This window comes from Pyxicephalus adspersus, chromosome 3 (genome assembly GCF_032062135.1).
Source record: "Pyxicephalus adspersus chromosome 3, UCB_Pads_2.0, whole genome shotgun sequence".
Lineage (NCBI taxonomy): Eukaryota > Metazoa > Chordata > Amphibia > Anura > Pyxicephalidae > Pyxicephalus > Pyxicephalus adspersus.
Genome location: NC_092860.1, coordinates 31,628,580 through 31,643,027, shown reverse-complemented (window position 1 = coordinate 31,643,027; position 14,448 = coordinate 31,628,580). Strand labels below are relative to the sequence as shown.

General features: G+C 37.6%; 1 protein-coding gene across 1 annotated transcript in view; it reads right to left on the bottom strand.

Annotated features, from left to right (window-relative positions):
- Nucleotides 1-13,092, bottom strand: part of TRPM6 (transient receptor potential cation channel subfamily M member 6) — a 92,824-nt gene extending 79,732 nt beyond the window's left edge. Inside the window, exon 1 of the mRNA XM_072404141.1 lies at nucleotides 12,991-13,092. Coding sequence (XP_072260242.1) covers nucleotides 12,991-13,050 — 60 coding nt within the window. The 5' untranslated portion in view covers nucleotides 13,051-13,092. The remainder of the gene's footprint in view (nucleotides 1-12,990) is intronic.
- Nucleotides 13,093-14,448: the final 1,356 nt, after the last annotated feature.

Below are 14,448 nucleotides of genomic sequence, written 5' to 3'. Positions count from 1 at the left end.
AATTCTCTTTGGGAAAAAAATAGTAAAATATGTTCTGGAAGGAAAGGGGGGAAAGGGGTTTCAAAGTGTTAGGCTATACACACATTAGATGAATATCACTGAAGACAAATGGTCGGGGACGAATTTGCCATGTGTAGAACACATGGATCTACTAGGACAGATCCAAAAAAGTCAAGAGATAAGAGCACAGCGGGGTACCACTCCATTGTCCCCCCCCCCTCTAAAAAGAATGTAAAGGGTGCTGAGTGTACAGCGCTCATGAGTTTGTCACCTAAATCAAGTGAATATGGTGTGGCCCATATGGAAATGTGTACTGAAACACAAAGGTCTGTCAGGGGAACACAGGTATATGTCGTACAGAATAAGACCTGGCTACCTTTTACCTTTCATACTCAAAACTTCCTTGCTTCTCTGGGGCATTGTTGGGCTATTTTAGGTTGTTAACTGCGCCTGGAGACCCCATGTCTCCAGATCAATCAGACTTGGTGTATAAAAAGGGTATCTCAGTGGTAAGTTGGTGGTGGTTGGAATCTGCTTCATATTTCTCTATGGTATAGGGTTTTGGGTGTCTCTTACGCAGATATTTTTAGGTTGACAGCCCCTAAATACATTTTTTCAGTAAAGGAGTTTAAAGAAGGAGAGAAGGACAGTAGAAGTTTTGTTGGCAACATTGTGAAAAACTGTATATAAAGCATGCATAGTGAACATACAAATAGTGTTACAAAGCTAATAGAGTAACAGAATTAATAATTCCAAGTTCGCCTAAATAGTGGAGTTTTTCGGGATACCTAGACAATTTGACTGACTAGTAATTTTTAGCTGCTAACTCCATAGAATATCCTTATCCAAGTGAAAGGCCTTTTATCCAAAAAAGCTCCACTATTTAAGTGGACTTGGAATTAATAATTATGTTACTCTTGTAACTTTATGTAACACTATTTGTATATTCACTATATGTGAACTACATATGGTATTGTACAATACCATTATTCACCATTTTGCCAACAAACCCCCAACTGTCCTTCTCTCCTTCTTTAATGTGTTTGCACACATCTGCTAACACTAAAAATGACTGTTCCATCATTGTGCCTTCTGTAATGAATGAATTTCACTGTGTTTGAACACTCCTATACTGAACTGAATAGACAGGAATCTGGACAAGTCTTTCAACAGCACAGTACTCATCACTGCACATGTTACAGAATGCACAATATTAATCAGTAACAATGATCTCTTTCTCAAATTTCCTTAGTTTCTACTTCTTATGTAGTGGCAACCCACTGTCATTTTTCAGGTTATAAAGCTTTCACCAAAGTCAGTAAAAGCCTTGGTTAGGTGGCATGTTTTCAATAAGTGAATATTATATGAAATGTAATATAAATAAATGGGTCTTTACATTTTAACAGTTGACATCACAAATAATATCCCATAAAAGCACATGCTAAATGCATTTGAATTTATTGTTGTAACAACTGTGTGTAACAAATCTAATGCAATAAAATTCCAGTTCACTGTGACATAAAATGAACATAATATCTCTTTCCTGGATTTGGTAATTCATAAAAATAAGGACAACATAATTAGGACATAATACATAATGATAAGGAAGACAGAAAGGGTGACTTTCATTGCCCCGGCCTAGAGAGCCAAACCCCAAGGGAGGTGGTTTTGATTACAACTAGTTGAAATTAAGTGGATAAATTAAAAGCAACTATAGAACCTGGTATAGATAAACAAATCACCATCATTTTGGTTACCAAAGTAATAACTAAATAGGTAAAATACTATCTAACATAATATACTGATGCTTGTTTGTACGTCTAATTCTGCAAGATAAGTAGGATTGAGGTTTAACATATCAGGGCATAATATAAATCACTTGGTCTTTGACAGGCTCTAAAACTAACAACTAAATAAATTAAGGTAAATACCACCTCAGATGAGCAACAACACAAGATATATTACACTTTGTCATTGTTTATTTAATAAAATGCTGAAGAGATGTATGCAAAATTAAGTAAAGCAGCCAGGTGCTACAAATAAACACACTTGAGTAACTGACCACACAATGTTTTGTCAGTTTGCTTGAATTAATTACCCGAATCATATAAATCATCAACCATGGAGGAAAGGCACCAACAATGACCTTAGAGAAGGAATTGTTGCTGTCCATCATTCTGTAAATTTATAAGGTAATTTACAAACAATCTGAAGTCCATCATTTTGCAATGAGACATAATATTTACAAGAGGAAAGCATTCAAGACAGCTGACAATCTTCCCAGGAATGGGCATCTAGCAAACACCAAGGTCAGACTATACAATGCTCAGAGAAATTGCAAAAAAAACAAAAAGCTTCATCTCAGACTCTACAGACCTCAGTTAGCATATTAAATGGTATAACAGTACCACTGCAAAAGACTGAACAAATAAGACTTGTTTGAGAGAGCATTCTTCTTTGGCTATAATGCACAGCATAATATCACAGACACGTGCCAAGCACAGTGATGAAGGGGTAACGATTTGGGCTTGTTTCACAGCCAGTTCACCATGAGTCCACCATGAACTCTTCTGTATGCCAAACTGTTTTAGTTTCAAATGTGTGCTAAAGCTTGCACAAAATATCATGCCTGCAAACCTCAATGAACTAAAGCAAAGTTGTAGAGAAGAGATAGACAAATTCCTCCATAAAATGCCTTATTCAAGTTATTGCTGCTAAAGGTGGTTCTACATGCTATTAAATCATTGGTTGTACTTAGTTTTTCACACATGGCCTCTCTTTTGGCTTTCAATAAATAATGACAATGAAATCTCTTATGTGTTGTTTTATACTTGAAATTAAAAAAAATTTAAATCATTTTAGAATCTTGGAGTTAGAATTTTAGAATTAGGACCAGATGTTTTTTATTATTAATATTATGTCCTAATAAATAAAAACTTAAAAGAGGGTATACTTTACTTTTTCATGACTGTACATTTACTCAGTAGCTACATACCATGCAATTAGATAACTAGATAACATTCAACGGAACAACAAACTAATGAGGAAGAAAATCTTTGTGAATTTGGAAAGACAAGGTTCCTAGTCACAATAATTAGGAAAACTAAGTTCAAGATTTAAAAAACCTGCTGAAAGATTTAAACTTCCTCCAAAGTCAAAACTCTTGCATACAGCCTAGTGAATTGATCCTTATGTGTTATTTATTTCAAATTTTATGTTACAAAAAGGATCATAAGTATTTGATAAAATTAGATATAAAGTTCCCCCCCCCCCCCCCCACACACACACACACACACACACACACACGTGTAGCACATGAAGGGATCACATGGAGATGTTAGCTCACAAGAATTCTAGAACAGGTATTGCTTGAACTGGAGCAACAGATAAACTGCTATAAAATTATATATCTATAGACTAAAAGGGAGAAAGCTATGGTAGGCCATGGTTTAGGTATACTTTAACATCAATCACATGAGGATAAGCCATGAAAGACCTATTGAGGCAATACTTTATCAATTTATTGGTAAATCCTCAGACCCATTAAAGCAATCCTTTGGGATGGAAGTCTTTATATTTTCAGTTCACCTATACTGTACTCATCTTCCATGCTGCAAGAACACAGGGGATACAAGCAGGCTGAACAATGGATAGAAGTGTTAACACATGCTGATCTCTCCAAGCCTTTTGCCCATCTATGCCCACTACATGATCAAGGTATCATTGTTGACTGCTTTTATTGAAGCCATATTATATCAGCCAACAGGATCCAGTCCAGACAACAGATTTTTCTTCAATATCTATTTGATGCAATCTATTTCAATACCTCATCTTCATTAAATTAGTAGAATTGATTGACAATCAGCTTCATTTGTACCTACCTTTTCTACTTGCTTTTCAAAGCTCATGGTAAGATTTTCCAAAAAAATCTCTAATTCTATATTAGAATCTGCACCAAACAGTCTAGGGAACTCCGGGGACTCTGGATAGCTTTCTGGAGCAGCATCCATGATGAAAGTTTCTATGCAAAATGCAGTTTCCTGTTATATTCATCCAGCATTATGTGGTCAGTGAAAAATGTTTTTCATAAACTTGAATGTTAGAAAAACATATCAGCCAATCTTAGCCTGTACTACTTTATCAAGTCTTTGGATGTATACGCTGTTTAATATATATGTTGCATTATGTAGAAACACAATGACGTATTAGAACTATACATTTGATAAGCAGCTGCTGAAGAAATTTTCCATGCCATACTAAATACAGCCCCATATTACAGGTTTTCTCCAGGTCATAGCCACCTCATTTATTACTGGAATGGGCAACGCCCCATCTGGCTGCTATTAAGTGGTTCTTTCAATGTTAAAGCTGCAAATAGGCCTTTAAGCATTTAAACTCCATTCTTTCATCACTGGAAGAGGTGCTACCCTACAATAGAGGCCAGTGGATTGCTGAGTGGCTGCAGAAAGCCCCCTTACATTTGGGAGAGGAGCTTCCATAAGCTGGTGGTCAGGAGGATGAAGAATGCCTTTTACATTGCTGCAAAGTGCCAAAAAGAATGTCCCCTTTCATTTGGGGTCAAGGGCAGGAAGAATGCCGCCTTTCATCTGCATTTCTTTCACTGACTACAGTATTATCTGGTGTATATTTGGCTTGGCAACAAAAGACAATATGTACCTGATTAATAAAACCTGATTATTATTTCCGAACAATCAAATTTGCATGTTTCTCGGATTACAGCTATATATAATTATATATTATATAAATTAGATCTTAAAACACACTTGGCATATCAGGTAATTATAAGGAAGACAAAATCAGTTTGTCATGAACAGTAGCATTCATTTAAATTCTGATAACAGCTAATCAGAAAGCTAAGATATATTAGATTTAAACCCATGCTATCACTTTTTCGTAGGCATGAGCCAATTTATTATGACACCAAATATAAACAATGTTGGAAGCCAATTCACTGTGAAAGGACCAAAAGATTAACGTGCATCAGCAGGTTAGTACACAGTAAATAAAGTCAATCCTACCGGGATTTGTACACACATGCATACTACTTTATTTGAAACAAAACAGACAGGGCTTTGTAACAGAACAGAAATGATCCGATGGCCTAGAATCAAAGCAAAGGTAGTATTGTAATTTAAAGTCCAACAACTCCTTTGTGACTATTAGTTTAAAGTGATGTATTTTCTGCATATACTATATTTATAATTAAAAAATTTCCTCCATATTTCCTATTTACATACCGTAATTCCAACATTCCTCAAACCAATCATGTGATAAGTAGGACACTTTCTCTTTTGCTTTATCTAAAGTCTAAGTGCTGCAAGGAACGTCACATTCACTCAGTGACATGAGCAACCAGGCTGATGTAATAAAAGCATCATAAGTGGTGTGTCCATGTTAGCCTGAGGACACAGAAAATAGGTGAATAGCGCCATGATAGCCTGAGGACTCAGGAAATAGGAGAATAGAGAAATTATAGTCTGTGGACACAGGAAAAAGGTGAATAGCGCCATGACAGCCTGAGGACACAGGAAATAGGTGAATAGCGCCATGATAGCCTGAGGACTCAGGAAATAGGAGAATAGAGCCATTATAGTCTGTGGACACAGGAAATAGGTGAATAGCGCCATGACAGCCTGAGGACACAGGAAATAGGTGAATAGCGCCATGACAGCCTGAGGACACAGGAAATAGGTGAATAGCATCATGACAGTCTGTGGACATAGGAAATAGGTGAATAGTGCCATGATAGCCTGAGGACACAAAAAATAGGTGAATAGCCCCATGACAGTGCGAGGACACAGGAAATAGGTGAAGAGCACCTTGACAGTCTAGGGACACAGGAAATAGGTGAATAGCGCCGTGACAGCCTGATGACACAGGAAATAGGTGAAGAGCACCATGACAGCCTGAGGAAACAGGAAATAGGTGAATAGCTCCATGACGGCCTGAGGATACAGGAAATAGGTGAGGAGCACCATGACAGCCTGAGGACACAGGAAATAGGTGGATAGCGCCATGACAGCCTGAGGACACAGGGAATAGGTAATTAGCCCCATGACAGCCTGAGGACACAAGAAATAGGTGAAGAGCGCCATGACAGCCTAAAGACACAGGAATTAGGTGAATAGCATCATGACAGCCTAAGGACAAAGGAAATAGGTGAATAGCGCCATGACAGTCTAAGGTCACAGGAAATAGGTGAAGAGCTCCATGACAGCCTGAGGATACAGGAAATAGGTGAAGAGCGCCATGACAGCCTGAGGACACAGGAAATAGGTGAATAGCACCATAACAGCCTGAGATCTCAGGAAATAGGTGAATAGCGCCATGACAGCCTGCAGGAAATAGGTGAATAGCACCATAACAGCCTGAGATCTCAGGAAATAGGTGAATAGCGCCATGACAGCCTGAGGACACAGGAAATAGGTGAATATCACCATGACAGCATGGGAACTCCGAAATAGGTGAATAGCCTGAAGACACAAGAAATAGATGAATAGCACTATGACAGCCTGAGGACTCAGGAAATAGGTGAATAGCGCCATGACAGCCTGAGAACTCAAGAAATAGGTAAATAGCACCAAGTGGGTTGAATGAGGTTGGTAAGCATTCAGTGTGAATGAAGACAGCGGATGGATGATGGAGCACAGTGACTTTGGGGGACAGCACTGAACAAGTTGTAGATATTGCAGAAAAATTATTTTATTTTTTTAGGCAGGGAGAACAAAAACCTATCCCATATTGAATTTTTTTGCAAATACTGCAAATTTCATCATCATCAATTCTCATCAGGCCCATATTTGGTAAAAAACAAGCCAATGCCTTATAATAATAAATGTGCCTAAAGAGACTCTTCTCATATCAGGTTATAGAACTAGGATCACATACATACTTTAGGCATCTGTACATGTTTGTATTATAATTTCTGCCTGTGTACATACCTATACCTGAGAGCTACAGATTTGGACCAATAAGTACTTTTAATGTTTTTATGGTTGACAGGCTGACATAAAACAGTTGGTTTCCTATAGTACATTATTATTATTATATCTTTTATTATTAATAATAAACAGCGCCAACATTTTTTGCAACCCTATACATTAAATAGGGGTTGCAAATGACAGATGAATACAGACAGTAACACTGTAGAGCGCCCTGCCCCTAGGAGCTTGCATTATAGGCATTTTTATCTGTCATTAAATGTCTGATAAAAAATACTGTATAAAAGGAGATATGGAAAGACTACAATGCCCAATGAGAGGGGTTCCCATTGCAAGCTAATGGGTGTTTACGCTTAATTCAAATCAAAATTTAAAAGGGTTAGATTTAACTTATAATAAAGTTGTATTTTTATTGTGTCTTCAGCTGCATTTCTTTCTGTGATAGATTATCACAATACCGCTGCTGAGTCAGCAGTCTGAATGTGCTCCTGCCAGGATCTTACTAAAAGCACTGGTAGTTTTTTGGATGACAGACATTAATGGCAATCAAAAGCTGTGTGTGAGAAAAATATACATTGACCAGGACAGCAACATGACATTTTTCTGTGACAATAAGCCAATTTTCAGCTGCAATTTGGGCAGCAAATCATTTCTCTTTGACTCATGCGCATATTAGCAACATGGCACACATCATAGACTTATAGCTTTTCCCTTGAAGATTGAGAAATTGAGAAAATTCACATGGAGTTTGCTCAGTCATCAATTCATTTTTATAAAGAAACAGAGGCACCCAATAACTAATTTACCCAATGAGCTATGATACTATTGTTGACCAGATACATTTGTGCATGATGTGGACGTTAGCAACCTTTAGATTTTTTGAAGTTAGTACAATTTTTCACGCATTACATAACGCTAACTATACAAGCATCAAAGCCACTGACACCGGGCCCAGCTTCAATTAACCTGAGTAAATTACTGTTGTAAGGTTGTTTCCCAGATTCAGATACTATATAAACTCCTCAAAATGAACTCCAAAAGTTACTCATTAAACTTTTGAGTTATATAAATGTAGTAAACAGCTTATCTGCAGGTATTACTACATGGGGAAAATTATCAATTATAGCAGTGGATCTCATGTAAAAAGTTTTGTGGCCACTAAAGCAGGCACCACCAGGGTCATTTCTATTTCCTATAGAGCATAATCAGTGATACTTAAACTGATGAAAAATAATTTAGGAAAAAAAAGAACATTAAATATTGGAAGTGCATTTTATTTGTTTTATACAGCACCGTGGCTGAGGTTAGCACTTTGGCTTTTACATTACTAGGTCCCAGGTTCGAATCTCGGCCAGGACACTATCTGCATGTTTGCAGGTTCTTCCCGTGTTTACATGGGTTTCCTCTGGATACTCCGATATCCTCCCAGATTACAAAAACATGGTTAGGTTTATTGGCTTCTGGACAAAATTGACCTTAGATTGTATTAAAGACATATGACGATGGTAGAGACATTAGATTGTGAGCCCCTTGACAATGGACATTGTAAAGTGCTGCATAATATATTGGCGCTATGTAATAATAACTATGGTAAGGTAAAATACCATAATATCACCTTATAAATCCACAAATAAAATGTTAGAACTATACTGCACAATCCTAGATCAGTTCATCTTAACAAAATCCAACATGTATCTGGTAGTGTCTTTGTCTCAGTATATAAACACACTTTACTCAAGATTATGTGCCCAAGAAGGGGAGCTATTAGGTGGTCAACAGGAAAAATACCGGATTTTGTTTTAGTCTCCATGATTTGTTAAATGATAAACAATGCCTTTATGTAGAGATTTCTGAGTGTAATAAAAGAATAAAAGGTAATCCTCTTCATGTGGTTAAGCATGAACTAAGTGATACCCAAATTACAAGTGTATTTAGAGAAGTTTTTTTAACAAGACCATGACTAGGACCTGTATGTTATTATAAGACTAGGAAAGAAACATAATCACCTAGACTACAGCAATGCATTAAAATATTAGCCAAAATTTGTTCATGATTAACCATAATAACTTTCATGCCAATAAGTTCCGAACATGTTATAGTAAAATAAAGGCTACGTACACACGTCAGATGATTCTCGTCCTATAATCGCCTTAGGTCTTATATCGTAAGAGAATCTGGTGTGTGTGTATAGCGCTCAATGTTTTTCGTTCATGGATCCCACAATAAGGAACGTTCGTAATGAAAGTGAAGGGGAGAGAGCACGGTGGTGCCACTCCGTCTTTATTCCCCTCTCCATAGAGCAAAACGGTACTGTATGTACAGTCTTCATTCATGCATTGTGCAGTCTTTTGTCATTGGAAAGGATTGTGAGAGATCCTTTCCAATGACAATTATTGCATGTGTGTATGCAGCCCTATTCTTCTGCAGGTTTAGAAAAACATAAAAGATCTTTATAACAAAACATGGAAAAGCCTACATTAGCAAGTTATTTGACATCTGTATTCATTGAGTGACACAGGGCAGTTTGAGTTACTGCTTAAAGGGTTCTTGTTTCAAATCAGATAATTATAGCTTCAAACAAAGATGGTAAGAAGCAGGTTTCAAATGCCTGGCTAAACACACCTCATAGAGGTTTTAGGAGCCTATCCAAATTTTTATGCTTAAGATTTTACATGGAATCCTATCAGGAGCTTATTTGTTTGGAAATATTTCACTGCAGAGGCTTCTATGAGCTTGGGGAATAAAGAGGAGCATTTACTCATTTTTAGCTAAACGTTATTTCCGATGCATATCTCTCATTTAACTCTTTTCTGAGTTAGATGGTTTTGAAGTGCATGTGGATGAATCAATTTGCTTTTTTTTATATGGCCTTATAAACACCATTAAAAAAATACCAGATCATCTGATCTGATTAGTTACAGTGGTTTATGGTTTATTGATAATTATTAATTTATTATTGACTGTAAGTTATAAATTGGCATGTCATCTACCTGGACAATGGGTTCAGAGTATCAACAGATTCCCAGAATTTCAGTATAACTGAGGAGCTTTATGTTGTAGCAACCATAACAAACCACTACTAATATTCTGATTTTAATGATACGTGCACTTTGTGATAAATGACATGTCCTGTATGTAGATAATTTTCTAAAGCACCCCTAAATGTAATGTAACAGTTTATACAAATATTCTATTAATGAAGAATCAGAATTTCACATTCCAGCTAAAGGCTGGTAGGAGGAGGTATCCTTCACCCTCCCGCCTGTCATTAAGAAATGTAAATGGCACTCCCTAATATTGATGGGCCATATGATTGATGTTCTTATCACATCATGATTCTTCTAGTAAACTGCGCTAATACTACATCCTTCAGGTCTACGTCACCTTCAACTTAGATACATCTTTGTAAAAGTTTTGAGCCTAAAATTATCCACATTCTTTGTATTCTGCATATAAAAGTCTAAACTAATGATCATTTGTTATGGTGTAGGTGAAGGTAAAAAGTCTTGAATAAAGAACAATTAGAATAATTATAATGCTAGGAAAGATTAGGACAATTCTTTAACATTTTGTACAGCTTATCAGGTTAAAGTTAATAAAAAAAAAAAATAGTCATAGAATTACTCCTCTCACTGCATGGTGATACCTAACTGCGAACAAAACAGTATCAATGTGTAGTGCATAATTAAATGAACAACCACCATCTATAGGAAAAGTAAGTGTGCTCAATAAAAATCCACAGTGATATAGAATCCAGAATCTCTTAAATAATATTGTAGAGAGTAGTTACATAGCAATCCCTATATGTAGGGTAAATTGATAAATAGAGAAAGAGTTTTCAAGGCTATTCTTCTCCCCTCCTTTTGTGTGGTAATTCCCCCACCTACTAGACTGTAAGCTCTTCGGGTCAGGGTTCTCTCCTCCTGTGTCACTGTCTGTATTCATTTGTCATTTGCAACCCCTATTTAATGAACAGTGCTGTGTAATATGTTGGCGCTATATAAATCCTGTTTATTATTATTATTATTATTATTGTGCAAATATTTTATGTAGGTAGTCACAAGTACAATATACATCAAAACGTTTGTTCGTCCAACTCTCATTAGGGTATCATGGGGTGGAGACTGCTGAACTATACATTGGAAGATTCTACTCTAGATATGAGTTATGAACATATTGAACGTATAAGACGAATAGGACATCTTGTTACCCAACGCGTTTTGCCTATCTGGCTTCTCCAGGGGTACAGGGTAAACATTAATGCTCTAATGGTAGTAAAAGAAGAACAATACTGTATGTTCTTCTTTTACAACCATTAGAGCATTAATGTCTACCATGTACCCCCAAAGAAGCTAATTTGACATGTGTACAGCAGTTCCTATCGATCTGCTGTTGTGGATTATTGAATGACTGTCAGGAACAGCTGCTGTGCTTTTTCTATAAAGGACAGAATAGCAAGGTGTCACTTGCTCATACTCTCCTCTCTATAAAACAGAAATGGTGATGTGTGCACAACATTCATTCATCTGTCACTGGAAATGATCATGAAAGATCATTTTTATCGACAGTAATTTGACATGACGACCAGTGCTGGCCCCAGAGAACCGGTCTTACAGGCATTGTCTTCCATGAAGCGATATGCTGCAAACTCCCTCCAAATCTCCTTCTTTATTTGCCAATTTTCCTCCATATAAACCTCATACCGGGGCACATAAAGTTTATGAAAGTCAGTAAAACAAACTGTATTGAGCTCTATTTATAAAACCGGGAAACCGACAATCACTGTGGGAATCTTCCATGACATTCATTGTGGGAATCTTCCAGGTCTGTGTCTTTCAATGGCAGTAAATGATTTCCCTGTTTTATCAATAGACCCCACTGACCCTATTCCCAGTTTATGCAGCACCTGAATTACCTCCACCAAAGGATGATACTAACAGTGGAGGATCAGAGAAGTATTTCCGCTCATGCATGCTCATGCTCATGCATGGATTTGTTGTCAGTAGTGCCGACGATCTGTAACTATCATCACCATGTACATTTTATCTCCATTTCATACAGAAAAAAGCCAGTGTAAAATGAAGACAGCAGCAATCTGCAGAGCTATTACTAGCGCTGTACTTTAATAACAATTCCAATGTAGCTGGGTCCTAATGATTTATCATAGCAGTATGGTTTCCATGGAAACCCAACAAGCTGCACCAGGCAGAGCAATGAAGTTCTATCTCTCAGTGCACAATGGTATACATGCTTTGATATGCACGATCACCCTATATTCTTTCAGTATTAGACCTTACAGGGCCATCAATGTTTGTAATAAAAGTCTCCAGATTTATCTCATGGTATCATTATATTTACTTACATTTCAAACCCATGCACATGATCTGTATAGCGTAATAAATAAAATATTACGCACCATATTATTATTTTATTATGTCTGTTTTCCTATAACAGTCTCACACAATATCATCACAGTCTGGACTGAAAACTAACAATTATACCATGCACAGAATAGTGCAAAATTATACTAATTTGAGCATGGATTTATTTAGAAAGGATCTTCTCTTGTATAATATATGATTTCTTCTGTAAAATAAACACTGAATGCAGTTATATAAAATATGTGCAGGTGCATTAATATTATCGCTCTGTTCTATGGGTGAATGGAACGCCATATGCAGCGTCTCCCATACAGCAACCATTAGCGGCAGGGACAATCACTAAGTGATGGTGAAGGGTCAGCTGCACAGGTGATGACAAATTATATTGAGCATCTGTATGCAGTTTTACTCCATTCCAAGCAGACTGTATGCTTTGATTAATAATGAACTTTGTAAACTTTGCATTGTTGCAAAAAGCAACAAACCTGTTGCTATGAAACTGCAAGGCTCTGCATAAACCTGTCACCTGCAGGGCATGCTGGGTGTTGTAGTTCCACAACAGGGCTGTAATGTCTACACAAGGTGTGAAGTAAAGGCACCTGTTAGTAATAAGTCAGCATGAAAATGGCAAGTTCTCTATACTGTACCTGCAGCTGCATTCTCATGGTGCACACGTCTCTCCCAGGGCTGGAATGTAGTAGGCTCATGTAATGTAAAGGAATCCCCTAAGGGAGTCCTGTCTGCCAGGACATTGTGGCCCCGGGATAATGAAGAAGCTTGTGTCCCTCCACAGGCAGCAGGCGGAGATGGAATAAAGGAGGAGCACACCTCAGCACCATGGAGGAATGTGTGCCGCCTTTATGGCTCCCCTCACAACACACTCCAAAGTCCCTGACATGTGCCACCAGGTACAGCCCTTCTCTGTGTGGTAAAGGAAGGGTGCTCAGCTATGTACACAAGTACATGGGAACCCAGACACTGGCATCTCATAAACTCAGATTCATTAATAAGAAAGTATTTATTCAGTGTTTTTAAAGAGGAACTAAATTTAAAAGTGCCTAAAACAAAAAAAACAAAAAAATACATTAACCTTCAATCCCGCAGCTCAGTCAATTGGTCCGGAGGCGTCTTCCATCGGGACCCGCGTCGTCCCGGTACCCGACTCCGAGCCGCCATCTTCGCCTCTTCTTCCTGGTTCTTCTTCCTACGTCACCTGACGCAGGCGCGAGATCGGGTCACATAGGTTGTAAAAAACTTTCCAATCTCACTGCGCATGTGTGGGATCAACAAATTTTTCTTTTTTCACAAAAAGGCTTCTTCTGTGCATACCCAAGATACTCGGGAATGCGTAGAAGGAGCACCCAAGAGCCGGGATACGTGACATAGGTATCCCGGGAGGCTTTGTGCTCCCATTCATTCTCAATCGCCTAGGCGACACAGAATTAGAGGGCAGTGCTGCACCCTTTTTTTTAAGGGTGTTACACCTAAACAACAGAATTTTCTTCTTATATAAAAGGGTTGTCTACCCTTTTATGTAAAGTGAAATTTCTGAGTTTAGGTACACTTTAAACCTGGAACTTTCATCAAAGCCAAACTCTGAGTTCAATTTTAATGAATTTTACAGGATAAATATATTAAAAAAACAAGTTAAAACACTTTATCCATTGCACTTGCAGGCTTCCGCCTATGTCACCAATACCCTGCAGAAGTTTCTTTTGACTGCTTTGTCAGTCAATGGGGCTCTGACATCACCACATGATGATGAATGTGAGGTAAAAAGAAAGCACAGGTTGCTGGGGGAGCAAAGTATGGGGTCCATTTTGTAATGGTGACTTGAATGATTATACTGTATACCCTGTTTCCCCGAAAATAAGACCTACACCAAAGATAAGCCCTAGCAGGATTTTTTTGTATTTTTGAGGATGTTCGAAGTATAAAGCCCTACCCCGAAAATAAGCTACAATATATTTAAATACATAGACAAGAGGTGCTTATTTAAGGAAAGTGCTATTGCTAGACATGAGAAATTGGGGCCAATGGTTCTAAATGAAATGGAGTCACAAGAATTTCAAGATGGATTTCAGGGTTTGGAGAGCTATGATGAT